Here is a 23,064-nt window from a genome sequence, read left to right on the forward strand (position 1 = left end):
TATTTTTTATTATGTTTGTAACTAAAAATTTACACTTTTAGCAATTTTTCCTTATCTGTGTTATAAAGACGTTGCTATTTACCAAGTAGAAGTAAACTATATAGCAGTTTATAGTAGACTGTATACACTGCAAGCATCCTGTGTGTTTTTTTATTCCCTTGCGAATATTTAATTTTGCGGAAATTTGCAGTATTAACGGATGTAGGTATCTTTTGATTGCGTTGCGTTATAAGTTTGATTTTTTTACAGCCCCAAGGGTTCTTAATCTTGAGTATCCAATATAAATTTCAGATTGATACCTCCACGCATTCCAAAAAAAAAACGTCTTAACAGACAAACGGACAACAAAGTGATCCTATAAGGGTTCTGTTTTTTCCTTTTGAGGTTCGGAGCCCTAAAAATCTACCAATATTTATGTTAAAAGTACTAATTATAGTAAAATTAAAAACCAAAGTCTCGAATGAAAGTCTCATCTGAGTTTTCATAAGAGCCCCTTGACATTTTTATAATGTTATTAAGTATATTAATTAACTTCTATTTTATTTTGAGGTAATTTTACTTCACAGTAATAAACGTATACGTATTTATCTGATAAATATAAAAAGCTATGCCCTGAAAGCATCAAAATCAATAATTAAAATAAAATAAGATCTTTTTTAATAAAATTATTAGTAGTTTGTTTCAATAGCTCTTTTCTTTGCTACTCTTTCTTAAATGTTTCTTCCCTAGTCAAATTCAGGTTCTTTTAGCGTGGCGCAGGATGTTTTAAACTGAAATATAAAATAGAAATGCTTATACCAATAGCAATCAAGATAAAAGTTCTCAAAAACGACAGAATCATCAGTACTATGGGGTCGCGTCAGTCCTCTGGCACGATATCTGACAAAGGACTGATGCCAGCGGATTGATGAAAAGGGACTTAATATGAGGTTATAATCACAAATTACGTTTTTTTGCCTAATTTCAAATATCAACAAACTATATTTTTACAAATCATAGTTAACCATTTATAAATGAAAATAAAAATCGGATTAACAATAAAATAACGACTCACCATAGGACTGAAATGTTGACTGGCGCAGCAAGATTTTAGAGGACAAACACAACCCTAGCGCTGGTACAGTTATGACGGCCGTCAAAATATGCGGTGCACAAGTAACTTCATTACCAACATTAATACTTAGACAGGGATTTGACCTCGACTTGGTGATATTTAGCGAGAATTACGAATTTAAAAAACACACAACGGACTGACTAGTGAAAACGATGACAAAGTTTAATTTTATTTTTTAAATAAAATGGAAAACATTGCATTATGAAAGTTGTAGTATATAATACTATGTACATCAAAGATTGTAGTGAATTAGTAAGTTTTCTTAAATCGATGATAATGTTTAAACGATAGTCACTTGATTGTTGGTTTTCGGAGTTGTGACATGCCAAAGTACTGACGTTTGAGGTATTAATTTATTTTTTTTATTCATTTGTATTTTAAATAAAGAAGTGAAATTGAGTGACCAAATAAAGGACGCTTCATTGTTTTAAAATAGATTGTTATTTGAATAAAATATAATAAGACTTTGTTTAAATTGGCTGATGACATCGAGTTACCCCATTTTTGTATAATGACCCATATATATATATATATATATATATATATATATATGTATATACCTATATTTATAATACCTATAAATTAGAAAATAAACAATTCTACGTTTTCTTGTTAAAATGTGGTAAAGAAAGAGACGATTATTTTGATTGGTCTAGCCGCTCTAGCGTACTCATTTGAAGATTCCGCAAGTAAAGTCGTGGGCGAAAACGTTGTACAAGCTTATTAGAGCGTATACGCACTATGCGGGTAGCCGCATTGCGGTTAGCCGTCCGGCTGACCGCAAGCACAATTATGTACGTAATATTCATTTCTATGCGCACTGCGATGCGGCTACCGCAGACCGCACAGTGCGCATAGAAATGAATATACAATATGTAAAAAGAATGAAGATGTTTTACTACGCAAAAACTCAAAAACATTTATTTTTAATTTATTATACAAGTGGTTTTCTAAATATAACTTATTTTGATTTTCGTATATAGTAGGATGGTACATGTCTTGTATATCATGTACATGTTATCATTATGCTACATTCTATTTACCTACTTCATAATAGTCATCTATTAGCCATCAGCCATCTCACATTTAAAATGAAAGCTGAAATTTCAGTTCATGACAGAATAAATCAAACAATATTTCGATAAAGCACGTTATTTAAAAATGATTGAATATACACTTCTTGTATCCCAATTATTTGAAATGATAAATTTTAATTACAACAGCTTTCGATAAACAATTTGTAAACTGCATTATATCGTAACCAAAATAAATGGAATAATAACTCAAGTTACATTCAACTAAGGTAAATGGACTTTTTGCTGTTGCAAGCGAATGAATTCCATTTAACGTAAAACATTCTAAAGATTTCGTTTTATTCTCTTTGTTTTTTTCTGTTATCAATTAACGATTTTTCCGTTTATGTGTTTGTTCTATAAATATCATGAAAGGAAGAAAATTCGATTAACTATCCCTAAAATAAACCAATCTCGTTATTTTCAGTTCATCCATTTTGTACTAGAGCTCAAATTATGGCATAAAACTACAATTTATCACAACCAGTTTTGAAATGTGTTTAATCTTATTCAATACATGATTTAAGTAATATTTCAAAACATACGAGCTTTTACAGCTTAAGCTGAAGAGTTTTTGTTTGAACGTGCTAATCTCAGGAACTACAGATCCGATTTGAAAAATTTTTCAGTGTTAGATAGCCCATTTATCGAGGAAGGTTATAAGCCTGCTGCCTGCATGATATATAGCCATATATCATCACCCCAAGACAACAGAAGCGGAGCAATGCGGGTGAAACCGTGGGGCACAGCTAGTTTATTATAAAATTGACCGAAATAATAACCTGTGCTCAGCAAACAAACACCCGAAGTCTTAATTAAGGCTTATCTACACGAGTTAAGCTCAAAATACATGGCGAAGATTTTCCTCCATTACCAAGATATTTTCTCAGCAACGTCGTTTAATAAATGTTCACTAAGCTCGCTGGGGCCGTGTGTAAATGGCTTAAGGTCCGGTGGACGTGGATGAAGTGTGAATTATGCCTTATGAGCCTTGGGATAATAAGGTGGGTTAAAATTATTAAAGTGAATTTTTTAAATTCGAGTTTATGTGAAGGTGGCAGGACACTGGTATGATATGGATTTTAATATTTGAGTATTTTTTACCGCAATTAGTTATATTTTGTTGTTGGTGCAAGTAAATTATATCTACTATAGTAAATTACATCTACTATCATCGGTATGTCCAAGGTAGTAATTTCAAGAGTGTAATTCTATATCTTTACCAAATTTAACCAAAATCGGTATCGTGGTTAAAATAAATAAATAAAATAAGCCTTTATTGCTATTTATAATTTGTTACAACTAATGTAGTTTTGCAATAAATATTCACAATTTTGTTAAACAATGATATTGGGTCTAACAATGGGAAAATGTTAACAGTTTGTGTTTCGACAAAGGCCTCCTCTAAAGACTTCCATTGCTCTCTATCTCTTGCTGTTCGCATACATTTTGAAGCAGCCACTTTTTTAGCCACTTTACTTAGTTAATTTCGCATTTAACTAATTTTTTTTTGCTTAAGAAAGTAAGCATAATATTATATGATTAAAATGTTATCCTATTAAGGGCTGATTTTTGAATCCTTGGATAAAACTTATTCGTCGAATAATGTATAAAACTATCACTTTAAAAACGTATTCTAATTGCCCGTATTTGACAGTTTACGGGACATTTTAATAGTATCGTGTAATACTTTATTGGACGGATAAGTTTTATCCAAGCATTGAAAAATCGGCCCTAAAATAAACAACTAATCTACCCACGATATCATTATCACTAATAGTATAACGCAATTTTGACTGCAAAATGAAATATATTGAACGCGAAACAAAATTCAAATTTTAAAGCTTATTTATATACAATAGATGATAAAATTGTTACCAAACATTCTCTATTAATGAAATTTGTATCGAACAATATGCAACTGTGAAATCGTTGAGTTTTTGATGAAATGATTTACACATATGTTTTACACGTATGATATTTTATGTATTTTATTTTGAATCGAAAATCTTTTTAATAGTTCATTGTTTGAATATTTAAGCGAACACTATATTATATTATGATGTTTGGAATTTTTTTGACTTTAACATAAAAAATGAAAAATGAAATGTAGCCTAGTAATTATAATCTACTGGGGAACGACTTTCAAAATTGTTAAAGATGTTTTTTGTTTTAATAACTTACAAGCAATCAAATCTTTCTCATCACGACTCAGTTTACGGGAACTGCACGTTATTGCGTTAAAATTTTTACCAAAGCATCGTGGTCGTCTTCCCAAATTTCATTTAGGTACTTGTTTATCAAAATATAATACTTTTGTTCAATCTCAAGAAACTATATTGTAGGTGGTAATGAAGGAGAAAATACGTTTTAGAACAAATTCAGAGTTATTTTAACTTTATATTCTATGCGAGACTTCTCAATAAAACTTATTAAATACTTTTCAAACATTTTAAACTACTATCAGTTAAAATAGAAAGTATCTAACCAAATAAATGACTTAATACCGTCTCAGAGCCAACTTTTTTTATATTATACTAGCGGTCCGCCCCGGCTTCGCCCGTGGTACATATTTCGCAATAAAAATTAGCCTTTGTTCTTTCTCAGGGTCTAAAGATTATCTGTGCCAAATTTCATCAAAATCGGTCCAGTAGTTTATGCGTGAAAACCATACATACATACATACATACATACAAACCTTTCCTCTTTATAATATTAGTATAGATTGAACATTTCACTGAGAATCGAACCAGCCGTAAATTGTTGTATAAAATGTCGATTCAAATATTCTTTTGAAAGAAGTCTGGAATTAATCGAAGTTCGAATTGAAGATGTAATAGTTTATGATATGCGATATGAAACGGTAATTTACAAGATATTATAGTTTGACATATAAGTTAAAAAATCAGACAGAATTTTTTAAAATATGGAAGGTAGGCCTTTGTCCAGCAGTGGGCGTCCCACGGCTGAAACGACGACGAATCGTGTAACTTGTTATGAAGATACCTATTATATATTGACTGTAACATTTTACATTATTGCAATTACCCTGCCATCCATTTTAATCCTAAAGCGCTTGACTGATATGCCGAATATTCTGCCGATCTCGAAAAACATTTGCCCGATTAGTTCACAAGTAAAAACTACCACAAACACACGCACAATTTACCGTTGCAATGTAAAAATCCGCTCGTCATTACATGTCACAAGCTCCCAACGCTAACGAAGCTGCCTCTGACGGGATGTATCATTGGAAATTCGCGGAATATGTGACAGGCTTCCGAGTTCCGACACACGTTATTTTCATTTCCAAATTTCCGCACGGAAATGGTATTAGATGTGAATTTTGATACAATCGTCGAGAATATTTGTAAAGTTATTATAGAAGTTGTGTGGTGTTGTTGAAAATGTTTGTTTCTGGGAAATTTGCTGTCAAATGAATGTGTATAATGATGTATTATGGACAATTATTATTGTTCATGAGTTTGTCGTACAAATAATGTAATATTCGTTCTAATAAACCCGATTTTAACATGTACCTATGAATTATTTGTTTATATATCTACGTTATGTATTAGAAAATGATTATAATTATAATATTATCCAAACCATATAACACCACTAAACTTATTATTACATCCCCATCAATATTAACAAGTTCTTTCTTTCCAGTGATAGCCACGGCTCACAATATAACGCACCTGGAGGTCCCGCAGTATGGAGACCCTCGAAGGGACGCGTACCTCGCCTGCCACTATGTGAAGGAGCGAGGGGACCCCGACTTGCATTCAGTCAAGTGGTATAGAGATAACAACGAAATATTTCGCTTTACGCCTGGACAGCAGGTTAGTATGATCTATATTTTTATAGAGGAAACGAAAACACTACACTTTGATAATGAAAACTACTACACTACACTTTGAAAAAGGCAACAAAAGTTACAACGTTAGCGTAGAAAAAGTTACACACACAACAATAAGACATACATAAATAAATAACGGAAACATATAGCACCTATACCGCCTCTGTCTATACTGTGCCGAGGCCTTCATGTTGCAACTTCATCAAAATATCAACATTTTATAATTATATGATTCATGTTTACTTATTACTCTTTCCATTTGGAGACTGAAGAGTTAGAGAATATCTTAGAAATCTACATAACAGGACATTATCTCATTCACATGAAATCAATATGAAGTTCCTTATTACACGAAATTATGGGCTTTTCATAAGACCATCGAAGCTGAGAGTAAAATATAGGTTAGAGTAACAACGTAACGAAGACTATATATATACTTAGAAAAATATCAACCAACACATCTAATCATAATTAATCTTCACAAATCCAACACAGAAAATACTAATTTATACATGCTCTTTGCATAATTACGCATAAACATTGCAAGGAGCTCTAAACAGAGGTCTCTACAGAGGCTATACGTTATAAAAGCATCCTTGATATTCAGGTTAAACTTAACACCTAAGTGCTAGTTGACAGCCAACAATCTGCGCAACAGGTCTGCTAACAAAACGCTATTAAGCCTTACAAAATATAAACACTTTTATATGAAGCTTTGAGGTTGGAAGTTCATTCATGTGGGGCTATTTTTGCGTTTTGGATATTTACGAGTTGTGTTATATCATATATGTAATAAAAATTACTGCACACATTTTTAGTATACTGTTGGTTTAACCTTTTCGCTTATAATTAAAACCATGTATACAACTAGAATCTTTCGAAAACAAACCTACATAAATAACTTAAAAAAAAGTGTATTCGAAGAGAGTGCCTAATTTCTTTTATTTATCCAGCAATAATTCTTGATGTCCAAACTTAAAAATCATGGTGATTTTTAAGGTTGGTCATGGTTTTTATTTAAGTAAAATAAAATAAATAAGTAAATTTTAAATAAATAAATAAAATACAACTTTATACGACGAAATTGTAAAGCTGTTAAATTATGTTTTTATTACTGGTACTTGTACTTGACTTGTACAATAAAGTGTCATAAATAAATAAATAAATAAATAAAAAGCTGTGTGGAATGAATGATTATATAAAGTAAATCCAAATTTCGATTTTATTCAACTAGGTTTTTAGAAGCGCTTGTTATCCTAATCAAAGACCTAAGAACAAATAACGCAATGCTATTTACAAATCTTTTAATATTTTTTTGTTTTTTTAACCGACTTCAAAAAAAGGAGGAGGTTATCAATTCGGCCGGTATGTTTTTTTTTATAATAAATAACGCAATGCTATTTACAAATCTTTTAATATTTTTTTGTTTTTTTAACCGACTTCAAAAAAAGGAAGAGGTTATCAATTCGGCCGGTATGTTTTTTTTATGTATGTACACCGATTACTCCGAGATTTCTCAACCGATTTACGTGATTCTTTTTTTGTTTGATGCGGGATGGTGTCGAATTGGTCCCATAAAAATTCTATTAGGATAGGCCCAGTAGTTTTTATTTTATGAGCATTTTTGTCTGTATTTGTAAATGCAAGTGCAAGTTTGAAGTCGGTTGTTTTTAACGCAGTTATCACTTGTAACTCTCCATAAACAACATTAATGATGCCTCCATTTAATGCACATTAACGAAAGATATTCCCAATTCTCCCCAATATATTATACATTCATGTTCCTCCAATTTACGTCAGCAGAATATTTTATGGTACCTCTTTACGGGTTTCCTACGCGCCAATGAAACTGAAAATTCAGTTATGTCGATAAATAGCGAGTCGAACGGTTTTCAAATGACATTTTTTCCCTCCTACCTTTGTCCCCGTTCAGCTGAGAATATTGTTTCTGACGTTAATAAAACCAATCTGCCGGCAACGTAATGAAACGCATGCAGCTCGAAATGTATTTGTAATATAAGATAGGAATCAAGGTGTGTATGGAAATAATGAAAACGTCAAGGAAAAATGTAACACATAGGTAAAGGTGGGAGGAATTTTTATTACGTTATAACAACTAAACGAATTTATATGAATATTGTATCAAACAATGTATGCAAATAAATCATTCCTAACCCTTGCATATAGACCGACAGTCCAAAGGTCATTCTTAAAAAGTCCTTCGAGGCGCAAATTCAAGAGAAAATCATTCATAAGAACATATTTTATTATACCGTACTATAAAATATAATAATATAGCAATAATTCATTTCATACAGAATGTTCACGCACAAAGATCGAAGGAACAAAAATATTGTTTAATAGTGACATAGAAAACTAGCGGGGTCATAATAATTATTATAGATCGATTAATGCTTCACAAATAGGTAAATTTTATAATATTAGATCTAACTTCAGAAATATTAGTTATTTCCATTAATATTAAGCCTGAAACTATCAGTTTATTTAAGTTTATTCACATTATTTTCTGATGAAAATAATACTAGCTCGAGACTCCGTTGGGATAAACCCTGATCGAAATACTTTTAAAATTGCTACTCAATATGCACGCTAGAATAAGGCATGCAAAATGAATTTTTAAATCATGATGTCGACTGTAACTCTGTTTACTTACTGAATTCAAATATGAAATATCAATTCAAAACTTGATATTAATTCAATGCAATATATTTTTTGTATATGTTAAAAATTTCGCCGAAACAATTTGGGTAGTTCGTTTTTCTCGTTGTTTACTTGGCAAAGTTTCCATGGCACAATGTTTCCAGAAGAATTTGCGTGGTTTGGTTTCCTTTGTCTCTAACTAAAGTTTGCCATGACCTTTGTTATACAGACTAATAATAGCAATTATAATTAATCCTACCAGGATTGCATAAACAAGAGCAACCTTAACTGCTTCAAAGGTACTATAAGGATACTTTTCCAACGATAATGTGCGAGGCTGCGTAGCAAGGATTTGTAAATAACCAATAGAATCCCATCAAACGCTAAACGCTTCAATCTTCAAACTAAAAGAAGCGTTACGATTGGTTCTTTACACTTCTCGCTACATACCCTCGCATATTATTGGTAGAAAAACACCCTAAGTCTTCTTCTCTTCCAGCCTTCAACAAGGACGTTCAATACGACAGCTGGTGGGGTCACCCGTGGTACCTGTGATGAGAACAAATGCTCTATAAGTGTTCCAGTACCAAAGCGATACAATACCAGAATATCGTTTACCTGCGAGGTTTCCACAGAAGGCCCGAGGTTCGCGGTTGTCAATCAGACGAAATATCTTACTGTGGCTGGTATGTATAAGTTGTTATAACTTGTCGTTATTGTGTAGGGTCTTTCTTTACTCTCATAGAGAATAATAAGTATTATAGTTAAACTTTTCAAAAATATGTATATGGGCAGAGTAGGGTCAATTTTTCATGATGTAATTTTGTCCTAAGTAAGTAAATGCTTACTTAGGACAAAATATATCTAGCATTCATTGTGCGTTAAAAATGTCCCTATACATTTCTTGCTCAGTTAAAGTGGCATGTACGGTTAGTTAAAGTGGCATTAGATGCAAATTATTTTCTTACCATGAAACTAATATTTATTCCTTACAACACTCGTATTAACAAGAGTATTTTTAAAACAGTGACGTTGAAGCAAGATCCTGTGATTATGGGGCTACCTGGCAGCGTTCAAATAGGAGAGGATGTGCTGCTAAATTGCTCAACTGTACCAGCAATGCCGCCAGCGAATATCATGTGGTATATCGATGGACGGCCTGAAAAAGTAAGTCGTATTTTTACATTTGAATAGCCATATCGTAATAGTACCATTGACAATACGTTTAGTTTACGGTTGAAAATTGTCCGAATCTCATCGACTATTCTGCTCCGCAGTACTATATTATTGAACTTAGCATTTAGTTGAAATTAGTGTGAAGCTATCCATCATTGATGTTTTAACTACGAAAACTAAGGCATTTAAAGCAAGGAAAGAAGCGATGAACGACAAAAAAGGCTGGCAATTTCTCTAGGCATTGTGAATGCTCATGACTGGCGATGATCGCCTACTATTCGATCTTTTGTTGGAATGATAATGAAAAACCTCAGTTTTTATATGTGCAGGTTTTTAATATTATAATATGACTTTCATATTAAAATTAAAGCACTCGATGTTTATGAAGCCGCAACCTTTCAACGATAAAAAACGTATTTCAGTATATTTACAAACAATGCGGATGGATTGTGGTAAATGTGTGTGTGTGTGTGTGGTTTAATGTATGTTTATTACTTGAACATTATTATTGAAGTAAAGAATAAAAAAGTTTACATTTATAATAATCAAATATACATGTACTCTGCAATGATGTTAATATGGTTTTCCGTGTTGACAAAGTTTTATGCCCATTTTAGGTCATATTTTCTATTCCACTCACATCCACTATATTTTAAAATGCATTACTTACCAATGATTGCTTATCTGACACGAAAACACAACTGCAATCCAAAATATATTTTTAAGTCTTAACACAAAATAAGCTAAAGCTATTGTTATCCGTCCACTAAACGTAAGACACCGAAAAGACAATAAACCTTAGCTTTAGCACAAAATAAGCTGAACCTATTGCAATCTATGTAGTCTAAGCCGTAAGGCAATGAAAATACATTTATTACTATATATTTCTCCTCCCAGACAGAACAATGGATGCACGACCACACTGAAGTATCAACAGCAGATGACTACGGTCTACGCTCTAGCTGGCGGCCACTACGGTTTCGGGTCACCACCGCTAGAGGCGCGATAGGGCTCACGTGTGAGGCCACACAGCCAACCCGACCGAGCTTTACTAGAGCTACTAATGTGACCTTGGTAGTGGCTAGGTCGCCGCATCTATCAATGTTCACTGCGTCAGGTAATTCATCATCATCATTAGAGTTAATACCATAGTTACATGGTGAATTATAATTATGTTCTTCATCGTAATCAGAATCACCGTCTACTTCATTGTTAACATCACTGCCTTTATCACCATTATAGTTAATACCGCCTCCACCTTAATTGTCATCGACATCTTTATTACAATTACGAACATCTTGTTCCAACACTATCTTCACTGTAATCACCATAATCTTCCACTGCATTCATAATTATCACCATTACAATATACACCACTTTCACCTTCATTTTCATTGACATAATTACCACCATTACCATCCTTTTCATTTTCATCATCATCAGATCCGCCATTTTCCTGTTATTTTTTTTTATAACCATCAACGATATTTTCATTGCTATCATGAAACTAAGTGTAATAATTATTCATTGATCAATTATTTGCCAATAAGAAAGTGATTAAAAAACTTATCATGCTTCATAATTTATTGTGAAGTGAAACATCGATTAGGCTAAAACTTACCTGTTCCAGAAAATTCAGTAAGATTTAATCCTTATTCCAAGTACTAGTAATTTGTATACAATTATTACACCCTGTAAATGCCCAAACATTCAAAACATTTCAAAGAATTTTGCTTAAGTATAATATTATGACAAATAATTGGTCCATGAATATATTCAAAATTTTCCCAGAAAATCATAGTTATGACGAAATCAAATATATTCAATTACAACTATTCCGCGAAAACTAGGAAAGTACGAGCATATAAATAGCCGAGTCAACTGTGTGAGCGGATTATAATCACCTGTCATCTTCAGCCCAGCGAACATGGTCCTGACAGTCGATAACTGGCTGTTAATATACAATTGTTTTTATAATATCCCTATAATAAATCCCTTGTTTCTGGTTTTGACACAAATAAACTTAAAATATAAATGGTTTAACCACTAAAATGTCCCTAGCCTATTTAACACCAGTTCACGTATATTTCATACATTATATTTCGTACATTGACTGACTGGCTTAGTTGGTAATGACTAATGGCCCTGCCTTCCAAGTCAGAGGTCGTGGGTTCGATTCCCACCCGGGACAAATATTTGTGTGATGAACATAGATGATTGCGCTGTGTCTGGGTGATAATTATCTATATAGGTATGTATTTATTTAAATTATATATGTATGTTTATCAGCCTTCTGGTTTCCATAACACAAGCGAAAGCTTAGTGTGGGATCAGATCGTGCCGTGTGTTAAAATTGTCCTGAAATATTTATTTATTATCTTTGTATAAGTAACTAATAAACATAACATATAAGGAAGCTGTGATAGCGGCCTCAATCCTTCCTCTCAATCCTATCACGATTAAACCAATTAGTAGACCGCTTATGTTTGGTACATTCGTGTTACCTCATTACGTTACAAAATCCGTTCGTTTCCAAACTAATAAGCTACAACCACTGATAAACATACCTATTCTAAACACGTTATAACTATGTCACGTCTCTTTTTGTTGGATATTGAAATATCACACATATTATAAATGCGAAAATTTGTAAGTATATATGCATGTATGGATGTTCCTTACTCTTTCACGTAAAAACTATTGGATGGATTTGAATAAAACTTTACAGGAATATAATATAGGTTACATATAAGAGCTATAGAAATACTTAATTTTGCCCGGCGGTTCGTCCTCGGGTGAAACTGCGCGGTACAGCTAGTCAAATCATTATTATTCAAGCAATAGCTCAAACTCTCACTAGCTTAGTCACTATAGTATAAAACAATGTCGCTTTCTCTGTCCCTATGTCCCTTTGTATGCTTAAATCTTTAAAACTACGCAACGGATTTGGATGCGGTTTTTTTTAATAGATAGAGTGATTCAAGAGGAAGGTTTTAGTATATAATTTATTGGGTTTTAGACAAAGCGGGCGAAGCCGCGGGTGGTAAGCTAGTAAAGTATAATTGACACAATATTTTAAGAAGAAATGAACCAGAGGACATCGTAAAGATTCGCAAACTCACAGTGTCCAGTGAATTATTGCTCTAAACGGCAACTCATAAGGCTAAGTTACCCAATTGCAGTATATGCGAGTCACACTGATCGATTTTACTTCAGATGCAAGTCTTTTTTGTCAGCATTTTGTTTACCCTTTGGACAAAGGCCTTTATATTACTCACTAGCTTCCTTCCCTGTCTTTGCGCGCATACATTTTGTATTGTTAGGCAAAATTTGTTCTTCACAATTTCCCCTTTTCATATATTTAGGGATTACGTAGCTTGCATAAAGCCAGCAACAGATTTGTATAGGCCCTAATTCTGTAGATACTTTTATCAATATAAAAAAAATATGTAAAGTATATTAGTTTTATCTCGTACATCAACAGACACAATTACATACATTCTTGCATTACATTTACATTTTACAATTTATTAACAATACCATCAATAAATATTTTCCATTGCTCCGAAGTAATTCATGACATTTATTAAGTAAACGATCCAGTTAGGACGAAAATAGACTTAATTCGAATTTCTCCAAAAATGTTAATGGCGTCGATATTAAAAAACAACAATACAACACATTTAAGCCAATTATATTTATCGCGCCCGAGAGTCCCAAAAAAAACCAATTTTCAAAGATAACTTTATTAAAGAAATATTACAAATAAAAATTAAACATTAAAATTACTTTAAATACCAATGGACTTGCTCGAGGTTAGAGGCTAAGTAAGGTGGAATCCACAGCGGCGATCCAATTTCGATGTCGATGCAAGTCAGCAAAATGTATCCATGAATGCTACCGATGAGTATGTATGTACGCAGAGGCGGCTATGAAATATACCAAAGATTATGCAATGGTATAGAGGCGATATCAACTTGTAGATTTTACTATAGGCTTGGTAGTATATAACACCTCCCCCCTTAGTTCAAGGACTATTTTTGAACGACAGGAAAAAATGTCATTGGCAGCTTTCCACAGTCTTGGCTTGGTCCAGGTTCAGCATAAGTTTGTTCTTGGCGAGGCTTCTTGCTTGATTGGCTTCTTTCTTCATTCTTCTTTCTTCTGTTCAGGATTAATCTTCTGCCCAAAATTATGAGAGAAAGTGCAATAGCACTGAATAATATAGTATAGAAGGGAATAGTTGTGTTATAGAACATTGGAGTTTGTTCTAATTGAATAGGTTCTTGATGGTGAATCTTGTCTTGAATTTCATGAAGTTTCTTAAGGCTGATTGAATTACTTTTAATAGAGAAGGATAAGGTAGGCTCTTTTACATGAGCTGAAACTTTAGTAATTTTTATGGGCTGTCCTTTGATGTGATCGTTGGTGTTGACGATGGTGAAGTCTTCTGTGTGCAGCTTGCAGGTAGGTGGTATTGTAGCGAGGTAGCTTCCATTGAGATTAATGATTTCTTCTCTTTCGCAGGATAACCGGGCTTCAGTTGGAGACGGGAACACGACGACGTAGTGGCGGTCATCAAGTTTTTCCATTGCAGGTTTCATCAGGTTTACGGTAGTCATTTCGCAGGACCTGTCTTCATGGAGATTTCCTTCAACGATGTTGCTGATACAGTCCGGCTGGGGTTTCAGCATGTGGTGGAGCTCGTCTTCACATAAGTACCTCATGCCTGACTTCGGGCATTCTGCCTCTATGTACACGTGCATATTACCAGTGATTGCAAGGAAAGGAGAAGGAGGGATTATAGCTTGCCTATTTTTATTAGGAACAATAGCTAATTTATAAAAGTTATATTCGAGTGGTGAAACTATAGGAAATTTAAAAGCAAAAACTAACTGATCTCCATTAAAATAAGATGCTGGCTTAATTATATTGTAATAGTCTCTAATTTCTAAATCTAATATTTCTTCTTTATTATAAAATGTCTTAAGCTTACTTAACATATTTTTCATTACACCTATACCTATCATAGAATGATGAGTGCGCGAAGCACTGCAAAATGCTAGCGCATTCTCTAACCTAGTTATTTCGCTTACTAAACTGTCTACATTATTACTGCTTATTGCTAATGCTTGTGCGAATTTCGCAAATTTAACTATATCCGGTGAAGGAAATGAGTCAGGGTTTAATATCATAAATAATGTTTTATTAATTTTATTTTGACTTTCTACAATTTCAGCAATAATTTTATTTTGTTCATCCATCCAATCTTTGCTAAGACTGATGTGATGATTCTGTTCAATAACTATTTTATCTTGATTTTTCTTAAGTACTGAAAGAGCTTGATCATACTTTACTGCATCCGAATAATCTAAATTTCCAGTTATACTCTTAATTACTGACCCAAGACTATCTATTAAGCCTCTCTTAAACCTTAAGGGTTCTAGAATTTTTAATTGTTGCAAAGCAAAATCAAGTTTATCACTTAAGTAATCTATTTGCGATTCATAGACAGCATAAGTAAAGTTATCTAACTTACTTCTAATTTCACTTAGCTGAGACTGCACTAAACTAATATTAGAATCTATTTCCCTTAATTCTATAAACTGTAAAAATGTATGATAATGATGGGTTAGTTGCATGGGACCTAACTTAAAGGGTAAAATTCCAGGGCTTTCTCCAAGATCTTCAAGTTTTATCTCGAGAGCTAGTGTTGATGTTAGAAGCATCATGATCAGCACCCTGCAACAATTTGGCGGTCTTAGGGATTCGTTTTAGCCTATTTTTAGCTATAGGAGCTTTCTTTTTGGATGTATAAATATGAATAGGTAAGTTTGCTAAAACAGTGTCCTGGGTATATCGAGGTGCGAGTTTAGATCTGGAAGCTGAGGGGTTACTGACAAAAATCTGCTGGTTAGGTTCATAATCTACTTCATTTTCTCTAGTTTCATTACGTTTTTCAATGATAGCCTCTCTGTTAGCTAATGATGATTCATTCACAACGTCATAAACCTGTTTCATTTGTTCTCTATGAGATTGCATATATTGTTGAAGTAAATGAATAGTTAAATCGACGTCAGTAGGGTCACGTGGATCAGTATGCCCTAATATAAGGTCATAGGGTTTACATTTAGTAAAACTGTGTATGGAGCTATTATATGCAATTAAAGCGTAAGGCATTAAATTAATTACAGGTTGATCACGCTGTTTTAATTTTAATATACGGAGATGTTCAAGCAAAGTCGAATGAAAACGTTCTATATTACCATTAGCGTTAGGGGAATGAGCCAAAGTTTGATGATGAATTATTTTATGAATTTTACAAAATTCTGAAAACATTTGGTTATTAAATTCTGTACCCTGATCAGTAATTATGGTAAGTGGTAAACCGTGGTGAGTACTAAATGTTAACAAAGCCTGTATGACACTGAGTGCCGTACCATCTCTAAGTAAGTATGCCTGTCCATATTTCGAAAAAACATCTATAAGGGTTACATATTTTTCATTATTAGCTGTAAAGGTGTCCATATGTACGATCTCAAAAGGTTTTGTAGCTGGGGGTACTAAATTAAGTTTAGGTCTAATAGGGTTCCTGTCATACTTGGCTTGACCACATATTGTGCAATCATTAATATACTTTGTAATATGTTCTTTCATTTCAGGCCAGAAGTAACGTGCTGAAAGTGCAAGGTAGCATTCATTTATCCCGCGATGATTGGTTTTGCCTTCATGATAATTACGAATAATTTCTTGTTGCCTAAGATATTCCTTGACGTTTTCTAATTCTATTTTAGCTATAAAAACTTTCATGCATGAGCTTTTAAATTTTTCCTGTAATATTGGGACTATTTTGTACATACCTAACGGAGGGTTAATAAGTATACCGGTCTTTATTTTAGGGTTTACATATCCTTTAATAGCATTGATTAAATCTGTTTCTAAATTTGATTCTGATAATTGTATAGATATCCTGGAATGAGTATCGAACGGTTTGGTAACCATTGTACGTTTCTTTACATCACTAACAATATTTAAAACTAACTGGCGATGAAATTTATTTAAGGGCTCAGAGGATATAGGTATTTCAAGGATTGGGTTTTCATTAGAGGTATGGGCGGTCATGGTACTTTCGGAGTCGTCGGCTACAGATACTTTGGATGTATTGCCTACTATTGAACTTATCTCTTCGTTAAAGATTTCCACACGAGATAGAGCGTCGGCATTTGTGTTCTTTTTGCCGGGCTTATATTGGGTAGTAAAATCAAACTCGCTTAATTTTAATCTCCATCTCGTTAGTCTAGAATTTGGTTCCTTCAGACTCATAACCCACTGTAATGGTTTATGGTCCGTTAAAATTTTAAATTTACGTCCAAAAAGATAAGGACGAAAATACTTAATTGCCCATACTATGGCTAACAATTCTTTTTCAATTGTGCTATAATTTACTTCGCTATCATTCAAAGTACGAGAAGCGTACGCTATTGGCTTGTCAGATCCTATGGGTCCTTGTGAAAGTACTGCACCTATCGCAAAATTAGAAGCGTCAGTTGTCAGTAAAAAGTCCTTGTCAAAGTCAGGGTATATTAAAATAGGATCATTAGTTAAAAGTGTCTTACATCGTTCGAAACTGTTAACGTAATCTGAGTCAAAAGTAATTTTCTTTCCCTTTTTTAAACATTGAGTTAATGGTTTCGTGATCTTAGCAAAATCGGGAATGAATTTTCGGTAGTAGCCTACTAAACCCAGGAATGATTTTATTTCTTTAGATGTTTTAGGAATAGGGAATTTTTGAATTGCCGAAATTTTATCGGGATTAGGTTTTATTCCTTCTTCAGTTATTACATGTCCTAGATATGCTGTCTCGTGTTTTAAAAATTCTGATTTGTCAAGCTGAATTTTAAAGTTAGATTCACGTAATCTTTGGAAAACCTTTTCTAGATTTATTATATGTTCCTGTAATGAAGTTGAAAATACAATTATATCGTCGAGATAAACTAAGCAAATGACATTTTGAAGTCCTTTAAGAATATTATCCATAACTCTTTGGAACGTGGAGGGACTATTTTTTAAGCCCATTGGCATTCTGAGAAATTCATATTTGCCGTTTTCTACACTGAAAGCGGTTTTATGAATATCCTCCTCCGACATTTCCACCTGATAGAAACCTGATGCTAGATCTAAGGTTGTGAAATATTGACATTTCCCTAATTTGTCAAGAATATCATTGATATTAGGTATGGGATATTTGTCGTCGATTGTTTTTTCGTTAACCTTGCGAAAATCAATGACTAACCTCCATTTCTGCTTCCCCGAGGCGTCCATTTTTTTAGGGACAATCCAGATCGGAGAGCTCCAGGCAGATTCCGATGGTCTAATTATGCCCTGACTTAGCATTTTTGAAATTTGGTCTTTTACCTCATCACGCAAAATATATGGATAACGGTAGCTTTTTGTATATACGGGGACCTCATCATATGTACGGATTTTATGTTTAATTTTGTTCGTAAAAGACAAAGATTCTCCTTCAATATAAAAAACGTCTGCATATCTACTACAAAGTCCTGTTAAATTGGCTTTTTCTTCCTCATTTAAATGGTCTATTCGCAAACGTGAAATAACGTTACTGGCACGATTTGAAGATTCTTGTGAAAATTCGGAATTAAAAATAGTTGCTTCTGTCGGATGGTCTAATGAAAAAATTATGTCATTTTTAGTATGATTGGTTACCTGAACTATGGCTTTATTATTTTTAACTATAGTTAAACATTCACTTATAATGCAATTGCAAATTATTTGTTCTGGCACTAAAACTTCACCATCCGCGGCGTTTATTGGCAATCTAAGAAGTAAAGAGGTTTCACTTGGAATAACTTTTTCATACAAATTAAAATTTCGAGAATTATATAACTTAATCGGGTTTATGGCATTTTTAGTAATTAATGTTGAATTTTTAAGATCTAATTTAGCTTCAAATTTAGTTAACAAATCCATCCCTATCAGACCTTCAAAATAATTATGAAATTTATATACGTATAATTTAATATTACAGTTATCATTGAATTCCTCGAAACAAGGTAATGTAATTGAATAATTGTTTCTACTAGTTGCATGGACGTTAGTGACTTCAAACGGATCAAAATTTAGTGGTATGTCTGGAAAATATTGTTCTACGGCCTGTGGACTAATAAAGGATTGATTTGCTCCAGTATCTATCAAAAATTTTAAATAGAATCCATTTCCGAGGGAAATGCGAATAAATGGCAATTGGCGTTGAGTTTGGAGATTTAATTCTATTTTAACTTTTTTATACTCTGAACCTTCTGAAAATTTTCATTTGTTGATGGTTCTGGTTCTGACTGGGGCTGTTCTACTAACTCCTCGACTATAGGGCTATCACCATATCCATATTGGTTCATTACGGGATAGTCATTATAATAACCTTCATAATTGTAATAATCATCATAGTAATTATAGTAGTCATCATAATTATAATAATCAGGAGTATCGTATTCTAAGCTTGCACATTCATTCACATTAACATCTCGGGGTTTAAAATAATTAGAGGGTGGTGGATTGCCTTGCTTGGACCAATTCCATCCACTTGGACCTGGTTGCATCGGTCTTTCCCTAGTCACAAAATGAGAAACTCCACTCATAGGCTTAGGGCCTTGAGATGATGGTTGCGGTCTAGTTTGTACTTGAAAACCTTGATTATTATTTGGAAGTGGTGCACTGAAAATTTGTTGGGTGCGCGTGGGCATTCGAGGTTGATTAAAAGGCATTTTAAATTGATGTTGGGGTGAAAATGGTGGCTTATGCATAAATTGTGGTCTAGACGGACCTGGCATATTAAAATTATTAGGCCTGAAGGGCTGAAAACTATGAATAGGCATTTTAAAAGGCTGATTATTGTCACTAGGTTTTTTATCTGATACGTGTGAATTCCTATTCTGAATATACATGGTATTAATTTCTTCGTGTACTAACTCTAGAGCTTTTTCTATCGTTTCTGGACGCATACATCTAATACGAGAACCTAAAGGATCTTTTAATCCACGTAAAAATGCTTGAAGGGTTAATTTTTTATAAAGTTCTCGTTTAGCATCGATAGTGGAAACAAGAGATTCATGCAGTGAAACATACGTCATAACTGTGCTGAATAAGTTCTGGCAACGTTCATAAAATTCTTGCGGCGTGTTAGACCCTTGTGTTAATAAAGCTAGATCATTATATAGTGCAGTTTCGTCTCTTTGGTCTGCAAAATTATTTATTAAAGAATTACGAATGCTAGTCCAATCGTTGGGGATACCGTTGGCATTAATTTGTCGCGCGGCAGCACCAACTACTTTGTTCAAAATTCCGTTTAAAAGACCCGAATTAATTAATTGATCACCGGCCTGACCATACTTTGCAACTAACTGATCACAAATATTAATAAATCTTACTAAAACATGAGAATTCCCATCAAATTCAGGAACTAAACGGAGGGCTTTACAGATATCATCTAGGGTAGCCATTTTAGATTCTTCAAATTGTCTTAAATTATCAACTAAAATATCCCTGTTAATTTCACTAATTTCTGAATCGTCAAGTTGTCTTAATCTGTCAATTAATTCTTCCCTACTACTCATTTAATTAAAATATTAACATAAATCTAAATTTTATAATTATTATAATGGAAAAATGATTTTAATTTCCTTCAATTAAATTTTTAAAATTATACCTATTTCTAAAATCAAAAGAAAATTTTAATTCTTATTGATTTAAAGTTCTATACGCCTATAAAATATTAATTAAAATTTTCAGGATCGAAAATTTTGTAATACGTGTTGAAAAAAAAAATCTAAAACTAACATAGGAAATAAAGGAGCAATCACTGAAATAAAGTGTACTCACATAGATCTCGGCATTTCTTGGGAGGTATCGAGGTTTGGATGCTCGGCCACGTTGTTCTTCTAATTTCCGGTTCGGCTGGAAACGCCTATCTCCTCCAGAATTTTCCCTAATTTTATATCCTGGGGGACCCGGAAATCCTACCGACTGCGCCAATTATATTTATCGCGCCCGAGAGTCCCAAAAAAAACCAATTTTCAAAGATAACTTTATTAAAGAAATATTACAAATAAAAATTAAACATTAAAATTACTTTAAATACCAATGGACTTGCTCGAGGTTAGAGGCTAAGTAAGGTGGAATCCACAGCGGCGATCCAATTTCGATGTCGATGCAAGTCAGCAAAATGTATCCATGAATGCTACCGATGAGTATGTATGTACGCAGAGGCGGCTATGAAATATACCAAAGATTATGCAATGGTATAGAGGCGATATCAACTTGTAGATTTTACTATAGGCTTGGTAGTATATAACAAGCCACTCTCACAATCTTTTCATTGTTATAAAAGCGTTCCTTTAATAAACACAAATTGAATCATTTCCAAGGTATAGTTAACATTAACGTCAGGTAGAAATCTTTCTCCGAAATGATTTAATTCTGACGAAATTATCGTGATGATAAATAGACCAATTGTGCCGGCAAAGGAGGCCAAAGGCTGTCACGGCCTAACTTATTTGCCAACTTTGTAGATTTCATTACGATGTTTAATGTTCAGGTTTTGGGCTAATCGAGGTGAATTCATTTTGTAAAGGTCAAATTTTCTTGGATCTTTATTTAATATTTGAGAATAAACAAAGCGAGCGGAATGAAAATTGACAATCTGTTTTAGAATTTCGAATAGATAAGTATATATAAGTACTGATGTTGGTGATTTGGGAATATAGAATTTAGATATCTTGATGAATGATGCCTACTTATAACTACTGTCTTGGGAAAAGATTCCTCCTACATTATTTAAAACGATCTTAATACTATTCATAGATTAGAACAAATCTGAAATAACTTTTATAAGGACAGTCTACTTCCAGAGTCAAGTAAGCATGGACGTAGTCAATCAGTTAACTTGCTTTTGACCACAGAATAACAAGATTAGGCAAAAGTTATTGCCCTTGAGACTATTAAGCTAAGTCAAAAGCCTGGAGCAGTACAAACTTTATAGTTTACTATAGACTAATAGTTGATTACTGATCGTCTAATATGAGGGGAATATAATCGAGTGTAGAGCAATGGAGATGTTTCATGTAATCTTTGTCATTTGGGATGTATCCTTACACTGTATTTAGGCATAAATGAACTAGAAATACCTGTGTGTGATTTTAATAAAAACTACGTTTTCTCAAGAGTTTTTACTTACTTGAATGATACCAATATCAACAGCCTTTTAATTAGTAGAGCAACATAAAGGAAAGCTGCTATTATCATTCTGATTTTCCTTGAAATGAAACAAAGGGAGCCTTTTATGAAGAAAAATCTCCTCTATTATAAATAACTATAGTGGGCATCATCATTTCAGTCCCATATTATGATGTGTAATGAAATAAAATTGTATTTTTAAAGAAACAGATACATCTTAATGTGCAGACTTTAAACTAGTGGTAAATTGTGTTTCGAAGGCCAGTTACTTTACTATTACTACTACAATAATGATCTTTGTCCACAGGTTCGAGTATCACCACTACAGCAGTATCAGTGATAGCCCTGAGTATCTTAGAACATATATTTTCTAAATACAGTGCCTTGAGAGAGATATAGTCGAAGCGATAGGGTGTGACGGTATTGTAAAAAGTTAGATTAGGTAGAATGTTCCATCCGCTTGTGCATATCGATTATTTTATATCATTATCATTATAGTTTAATAAAATTAGTTAAACAACGTTTATTTTTGTTTATAATAGTTTATTTTATTAATACTTATGTATGTTATAGTTGAAATTGATATTTATTGTTTTATGGCATTCAAATGCTTTATAAATATAAATTTATAAAAAATAGAAAAAAAAATTATTATAAAGCATTTGAATGCCATAAAACAATAAATATCAATTTCAACAAAAAAGGTCGTGCTCCATCGTTACAACATTGTATTCACTGAAAAGTGTTTCATATTGGTTGGTCAAGTGGAATTGGTCAGGCATCCGCCCCGGAATGGCGCGAAAGGATGCGGGTTCGAGTCCCGCCTCGTGATCGATTTTTTTCTATTTTTTATAAATTTATATGTTATAGTTTTTAAAATACTGGTCAAACAACGTATCTTTATTTATTTTTTAACTAACGTAAAACGA

At 33.1% G+C, this 23,064-nt stretch overlaps 1 protein-coding gene across 1 annotated transcript in view; it reads left to right on the forward strand.

The window, feature by feature from the left end:
* Positions 1 to 22,571, forward strand: part of LOC149906748 (uncharacterized) — a 51,059-nt gene extending 28,488 nt beyond the window's left edge. Inside the window, exons 2-6 of the mRNA XM_090104207.1 lie at positions 5,860 to 6,032; positions 9,210 to 9,396; positions 9,738 to 9,877; positions 10,784 to 11,003; positions 22,443 to 22,571. Coding sequence (XP_089960333.1) covers positions 5,860 to 6,032; positions 9,210 to 9,396; positions 9,738 to 9,877; positions 10,784 to 11,003; positions 22,443 to 22,534 — 812 coding nt within the window. The 3' untranslated portion in view covers positions 22,535 to 22,571. The remainder of the gene's footprint in view (positions 1 to 5,859; positions 6,033 to 9,209; positions 9,397 to 9,737; positions 9,878 to 10,783; positions 11,004 to 22,442) is intronic.
* The last annotated feature ends 493 nt before the right edge of the window (positions 22,572 to 23,064 follow it).

The sequence above is a fragment of the Colias eurytheme genome, chromosome 8 (assembly GCF_061535395.1).
Source record: "Colias eurytheme isolate Ceu_HAF_F1 chromosome 8, ilColEury1 Martin Lab GWU primary, whole genome shotgun sequence".
Classification (NCBI taxonomy): Eukaryota; Metazoa; Arthropoda; class Insecta; order Lepidoptera; family Pieridae; genus Colias; species Colias eurytheme.